At 50.0% G+C, this 6,664-nt stretch overlaps 1 protein-coding gene across 1 annotated transcript; it reads left to right on the forward strand.

Moving 5' to 3' along the window:
- Positions 1-295: 295 nt before the first annotated feature.
- LOC123430363 (PLAT domain-containing protein 3-like) lies at positions 296-1,415 on the forward strand. The gene is made up of 2 exons (XM_045114228.1): positions 296-406; positions 508-1,415. Exons 1-2 carry the CDS (start codon positions 365-367, stop codon positions 1,027-1,029), a joined length of 564 nt encoding a protein of 187 aa, XP_044970163.1. The 5' UTR covers positions 296-364; the 3' UTR covers positions 1,030-1,415.
- Positions 1,416-6,664: the final 5,249 nt, after the last annotated feature.

Raw genomic sequence — 6,664 nt, forward strand, 5'->3', positions numbered from 1 at the left:
TATGATAATACCTATAATATTTTCATTACGATCAGCCTTAACTTGCCGAGCTGCCCAGATTTGGATCCCAATCTGTCTCGGTCGGTGCGTGTTTCACGTGGCTGTACGCCTGTACCGGTGGATCTTGCAGGTTCCCGATCTTGTCAGACATGTACGTACATGTTTTCTCAGCCAATTACAAATGTACGTATATAAGCTCGGAGAATATGCCACACTGGATTCTTCTGCCACAAAACAAAAAGATCAACTCCCTCAGCTACTTCCCCCAAAGTGTCACTGTCCGGTGGGTCCTATCCCGATCCCCTTTATAGCGCCACGCATTGTCGTTCCCAATCGCTCACTTCCGGATCGAAAGTCTCCGGCCATGAAGCTCTCGTGCCTTCTCCTCGTCTCCTTTTTTGCCGCGGTAAGCTCTACTACTAGTCCACCCCTTCTACTTGTTGAATCTCCGTATAATTTCTCACGTCATGTACCGCGTCCGTACGTGCGTTGCTTTGTTATAATCAGGCGTACGCGTCGTCGGAGAGAGCGATCGCGGTCGCGGGCGCCGGCGGCCGCGGCAGCCTCTTATCGGACCCGGAGCAACAGTGTGTGTACACGGTGTACGTGCGGACGGGATCGATCTGGAAGGGCGGGACGGACTCGGCGATCGGTGTGACGCTGCTGGGCTCGGACGGCAAGGGCATCCGGATCGGTGACCTGGCGAAATGGGGCGGCATGATGGGCGCCGGCCACGACTATTACGAGCGCGGCAACCTCGACATCTTCAGCGGTCGCGGGCCGTGCATGGAGCACGCGCCGTGCTGGGCGAACGTCACATCCGACGGTGCCGGCGCGCACCACGGCTGGTACTGCAACTACGTCGAGGTCACGGCCACGGGGCCCCACATGGGCTGCGCGCAGCAGCTCTTCACGGTCGAGCAGTGGCTCGCCACCGACGCCTCGCCCTACCGCCTCTACGCCACCGTCGACAACTGCGGCCACAAGAAGGCGGCCAAGGGCCACGAGGCCAGGGCCGCCGCTCTGTGACGAGTCTATGCACGCGCCGCGGCATAGCGTGAACTGCACCCCGTGTGCGACATATTATTGTTGTTGTAAAAGTATGATCTGCTGTTAGTAGTACGATTTGATCGATGCGCGTGGTTAGTTTTGGCCGGCCAATTTCTGTTATTGATACGCCGGAAATAAAAGGTCAGCGTTCGTATGGTCCGGAAGGATCTGGTGGGAGTCAAATTGAGGACAAGCTGTCTGTCAGCCTGTCAGTGTCAGTTCATTTGCTCTTGGTGTATACGTTTATTTATCATCCCGGTCACTGTTACGCCGTATTGGCAGAATGGTACTCTCTGTGTCAGTTTCCGGTTAAGATCTTCTAATGTACTTTCTCCGTATTAAAATAATGGAAAACGTTTTAAATATATCGACTGATTTCGTCAGCTCCTAAGCCGGGTCATCCGTGCGACACGTGTTCCCTACGTGCGAGCGAGTCCATCGCTTCCCGCTTTAACCTTATCTCCTTCATTCATCCTTTCCTTCGCTCATTCTCGTCCTCGTTCTTTTTCCTCTTCATGGCCAGCCTTCAAGCTCTGTCTGCTACTGCTTAAGGTCCTCCTGCTCAAGTCCCGTCCGTCATGTCATGTTTAAGATTCACTTGTTGCTGCTCAAGGTCCTCCCGCCATGGCCTTCCCCCTGCTGCTACTGAAGTTGGTTTACTCATCGTCGGTGATGAAGCACAGCACACGAGAGGAGGAGGCAACCAGTGTTGTGTTGGAGCTTTCTTCGTGTCGATGGAGTTGCAATGGAGCACCGTTGGGGGCGGCAATGGAGCGTCGCCGGAATTGCACTGAAGCGTCGCCGACGCTGTAATGGAGTGCCGTCGTAGCTGCACTGAAGCCGCCGAAGTTGCACTGAAGCATCGCCAGAGCTGCAATGGAGCCTCGTCGGCGCTCACCGGTTTCGTTAGGCTGCAATGGAGCTTTGCCGGTGCTGCATAGAGCCTCGTTGGTGCTAGAATGGAGCTTCACATGTGTCGTCGATGCTGCATGTCTAGCCGTCGGGGGTTGCACTGGAGCTTCGCCGACGTCGTGGGTGCTGCATTGCAGCTTTGTCTCACCGTCGGAGGTTGCAATGGAGCTTCACAGGCGCCATCGAGTCTCATCGCCGAGGTTATAATGGAGCTTCGCTGCGCCGTCGGGTAGGGGTTCCAATGGAGCTTCGCTGTGGGTCGCGATGATGCAGTCACTTGTTTTTTTTGCACCGTAGTGGATACGTGAGAAAGGAGGAAGAAGACAGCTACGTTTGGTCTGGTCGAACGACATTAACGCACCTAATGAGATGGCTTGTAGGCAGCTGATCTTTCCCTAAGATCAACTGGTTGATACGTAGTAGCCGTCCAAAATAATGGCTCAACTTAGTATTAATCTTAATAAATTTTGGAAGAGAGGATGTACGATACAGTATTGTGAGTGACATGTCGAGTCGGATCTATATGATAATAACTGTACTGTACGGTATCCTATTGCACAAGATCCCAAACCATGTATACTTCATGAGATCCATTTCATAGTCCGTGCATGTGTGTTTGGATCAAAACGGATATAAAAATCGGCCCAATGTGTTGGTCCAAACGGACACGTATCCGCTTTATGTGTGTCGCACGGCCATTTCAGCCCCAAATTTGGTTCGCGTTTGCGTCGGTGAGGATATGAAGCAGACGTGCATGACGCGCGTCTCATCATTCCCCGGTCGCAAGTGTGTGGCACAGTGGCCATTCCATCTTTCTCCCATCTACACCCAGCACAATCGGCCGGCCCACCCATCGCCGTCGCCGACTAGTTCTGGTGCTCAGATCAATCATCCGCGCCCACATACTTTTGACCACAACACTCCACCTTCCAACGGCATCGCCACCGTCGGCTCATCCCACCGGCACCACAACACCCTGACGCCCCCAACACCTCCCCGCACCTCCCCCTGTTTGCAGCACCCAAGCGTGGCGATCTCGCTCGATGGACACTAGCATGCTCTGTGGACGCTTCACCGCCAGCTTCTTTGACAACGCTTGCAAGTTGTTCGACGGTTTACCCACAAGGTACAAATGGACTCCGCTGACGAGTTCTTTTTCCATAATTTCCTTCGCGATTCAGATAATCCTTCATCCGATGATGAGTAGCTTGTGGTTGTTGTGTTGGTCGTCTATGACCATGTTAGTAGGCAGCGCCCGATGTTCATGGGCTCGATCCCGGGGAACACTCTAGCATTGAATCGCAACCGAGAGAGCAGGCATTTCTTACTTTGGAAGGACTACTTCGAAAACCCCAAATCGCTCTTCCCACCCCACCTATTCTGACACTGTTTTCGTATGGCAAAACATGTGTTCAACCGTATTCAGGAGGGGGTGGTGGCATACGATAAGTATTTTGAGTGCAAGGAGAACGCCCTCAGAAAGATCGGGTTCTCCTCTTATCATAAATGCACTACAACGATTCAAATGCTTTCATACAAAATTCTCGGGGATCTCACTATTGGGTATGTTTGAATGAGCGAGCACACATTCCTAGACTCCATGCACATGTTTTGCAAGGTTGTGATAGCAGTGTTTGGCCTAGAGTACTTGAGAGAGCCAAGTGCTACAGATACAGTCCGGTTGTTGGCGATGAATGCGGGCATGGGATTTCTGGGATGCTTGGTAGCATTGGGTATATGCATTGAGAGTGGAAGAATTGTCCTTCTACTTGGTAGGGGCAGTATAGGGGCCGTGTCAAATCTTGGACTATGACACTTGAGGTCGTGGCTTCACAAAATCTCTAGATTTGACACTCTTTCTTCGGCATTTCCGGATGTCACAATGATATCAATGTGCTTCAATGCTCTCCGGTGTTTGCAAGGCTTGCATAAGGAAACTGCCCAGAGGTCAATGTTTAGATCAATGGACAGGAGTACAACAAAGGAAACTACCTAGGTGACGGTATCTATCCTTAGTGGGCTACTCTTGTGAAGACAATCCCCAACCTAGCAGGAGAGAAGAGAAAGAGATTTTCCCAAGAGCAAGAGAGTCCTAGGAAGGATGTGGAGCGCGCCCAGAACATTTGTGTGACCAAGGATTTCAGTTTCAAGGTGACAGTGTTGTGCACGAGCATGGAGGAGCGGGAACGTTGTGGGATTACTAGAAGGGATGTCTAGAGGGGGGGGGGGTTAATAGACTACTTAACAAATTAAAACCTACCCTTTTCCCAATTTTAATAAGATGGACACAATAATTTTTGGCGTGGTTCCGATATGTGGTTCTATCTATTGGAAATATGCCCTAGAGGCAATAATAAAATAGTTATTATTATATTACCCTGTTCAAGATAATCGTTTATTATCAATGCTAAAATCGTATTGGTTCGAAACTAAAATACATGTGTAGATACATAGACAACACATTGTCCCTAGTAAGCCTCTAATAGACTAGCTCGTTGAGCAAAGATGGTCAAGGTTTCCTGACCATGGACATGAGTTGTCATTTGATAACGGGATCAAATCATTAGGAGAATGATGTGGTGGACAAGACCCAAACTATAAATGTAGCATATGATCGTGTCTGTTTACTGCTACTGTTTTCTGCATGTCAAATTATTTGTTCCTATGACCATGAGATCATGCAACTCCCGGACACCACAGGGATGCTTTGTGTGTATCAAACGCCACAACATAACTAGGTGATTATAAAGGTTCTCTATAGGTATCTCCGAGGGTGTCTGTTGGGTTGGCATGGATTGAGACTTGGATTTGCCACTCCATGTGACGGTGAGCAATCTCTGGGGCCCACTCGATAATACAACATCCCAATAAGCTTGTAAGCAATGTGACTAAGGAGTTAGTCGCGTGATCTTGTATTACGGAACGAGTAAAGAGACTTGTCGGTAACGTGATTGAACTAGGTATGGAGATACCGACGATTGAATCTCGGGCAAGTAACATACCGAAGGACAAAGGGAACAACATACAGGATTGATTGAATCCTTGACATTGAGGTTCAAACGATGAAAGATCTTCGTAGAATATGTAGGAAATAATATGGAGATCTAGGTCCCGCTATTGGTTATTGACCGGAGAGTGTCTCGGTCATGTCTGCATACTTCTCGAACCCACAGGGTCTTCACACTTAAGGTTCGGTGATAATATATACATAATTGAGTCATAGTGTTGGTGACCGAAGTTTGTTTGGAGTCCCGGATGAGATCTAGGACGTGAGGAGGAACTCCGGAATAGTCCGGAGGTGCAAATTGATATATAGGACGAAGGTCATCGGAGTCTGGAAGTGTTCCGAGGCGTACCGAGGGATTCATGGAGTATCGAAAGGGGTTTCATGAGGCCCCAACAAATGTTGCGGGGGCCTCATGGGGGCACCGCAGCCCACAAGGAGGATGGGCGCAACCCTCTCCCCAACCACTTCGGTCGAAGGAGAGGGGGCACCGCAGCCCAAAAGGAGGATGGGCGCAACCCTCTCCCCAACCACTTCGGTCGAAGGGGGGGGTGAGCCTCCTTTGGTACGCAGCCAGCCAACTTGGGTGGCAAAGCACCCATGTGGGGGGGACCCTATCCCTAGTCGCCGCCCCCTCCTCCCTTGGCCGCCGGTCCCTAGGGGGTAACCCTAGGGCACTCTCCCCTCTACCTTCCTCCTGTATATAGAGAGGTAGAGAGGAGGCAGACACATGACAATCTTGCCGTGGCGCTGCCCCTCCAGTCCCTCGCAGTTTCTCTCCTCCATAACCCCTCGGCGAAGCCCTGTCGGGCTATCACCACCAACACCTCACCACACCGTCATGCTGCCGGAGGACTCAGGCTTCTACTTCACCATCACTCACTGGATCGAGGAGGTGAAGGCATCACCAAATTGTACGTGTGTTGAACGCACAGATGTCGTCCGTTCGACACTTGATCGGGAGATCGCGGGATGATTCGTGATTGGATCGCAAATACATACCACTACATCAACCGCGTTCTTGAACGCTTCCGCTTAGCGATCTACAAAGGTATGTAGATCCAATCTCTCCACTCGTAGATGGTCATCACCATGGATAGATCTGTTTGCACGTAGGAAATTTTTTGTTTCCCATGCAACATTCCCCAAGAGTGGTATCAGAGCCAGGTCTATGCATAGATATCATCTCGAGTAGAACACAAAAGAGTTTGTGGTTGTTGATATTCACATTGCTTCCCTCCTTTATCTTCTCTTGATTCTGCGGTATTGTTGGATGAAGCGGCCCGGACCAACTTTACTCGTCCACGTACGAGATACCGGTTCCATCGATTGACATGCAACCTATTGCATAAAATGACTGGCGGGTGTGTGTCTCTCCTACTCTAGTAGAATCAGATTCGACAAAAGGTGATCCTTGTAGAAGGTTAAATAGCAACCTGCATATCACCGTTGTGGTTTTTGCATATGTAAGAAACGCTCTTGCTAGATACCCATAGCAGCCACGTAAAATTTCCAACAACAAATTAGTGGGCGTCTAACTTGTTTTTGCAGGGTATGCATGTGATGTCATATGGCCAATGACATGATGTGATATATTTGATGTACAAGATGATCATGTTGTAATAGTTAATATCGACTTGCATGTCGATGCTACGGGAACTGACAGGAGCCATTGGGTTTTCTTTAATTATGGTATGA

The sequence above is a fragment of the Hordeum vulgare genome, chromosome 2H (genome assembly GCF_904849725.1).
Source record: "Hordeum vulgare subsp. vulgare chromosome 2H, MorexV3_pseudomolecules_assembly, whole genome shotgun sequence".
NCBI lineage: Eukaryota > Viridiplantae > Streptophyta > Magnoliopsida > Poales > Poaceae > Hordeum > Hordeum vulgare.

Bases quoted from the DNA above. Each gene is read 5' to 3' on its own strand.
- LOC123430363 (XM_045114228.1), top strand. From the start codon at position 365: ATGAAGCTCTCGTGCCTTCTCCTCGTCTCCTTTTTTGCCGCG. The intron at 407-507 runs GTAAGCTCTACT...TGTTATAATCAG, and splicing joins TCGTCTCCTTTTTTGCCGCG to GCGTACGCGTCGTCGGAGAG.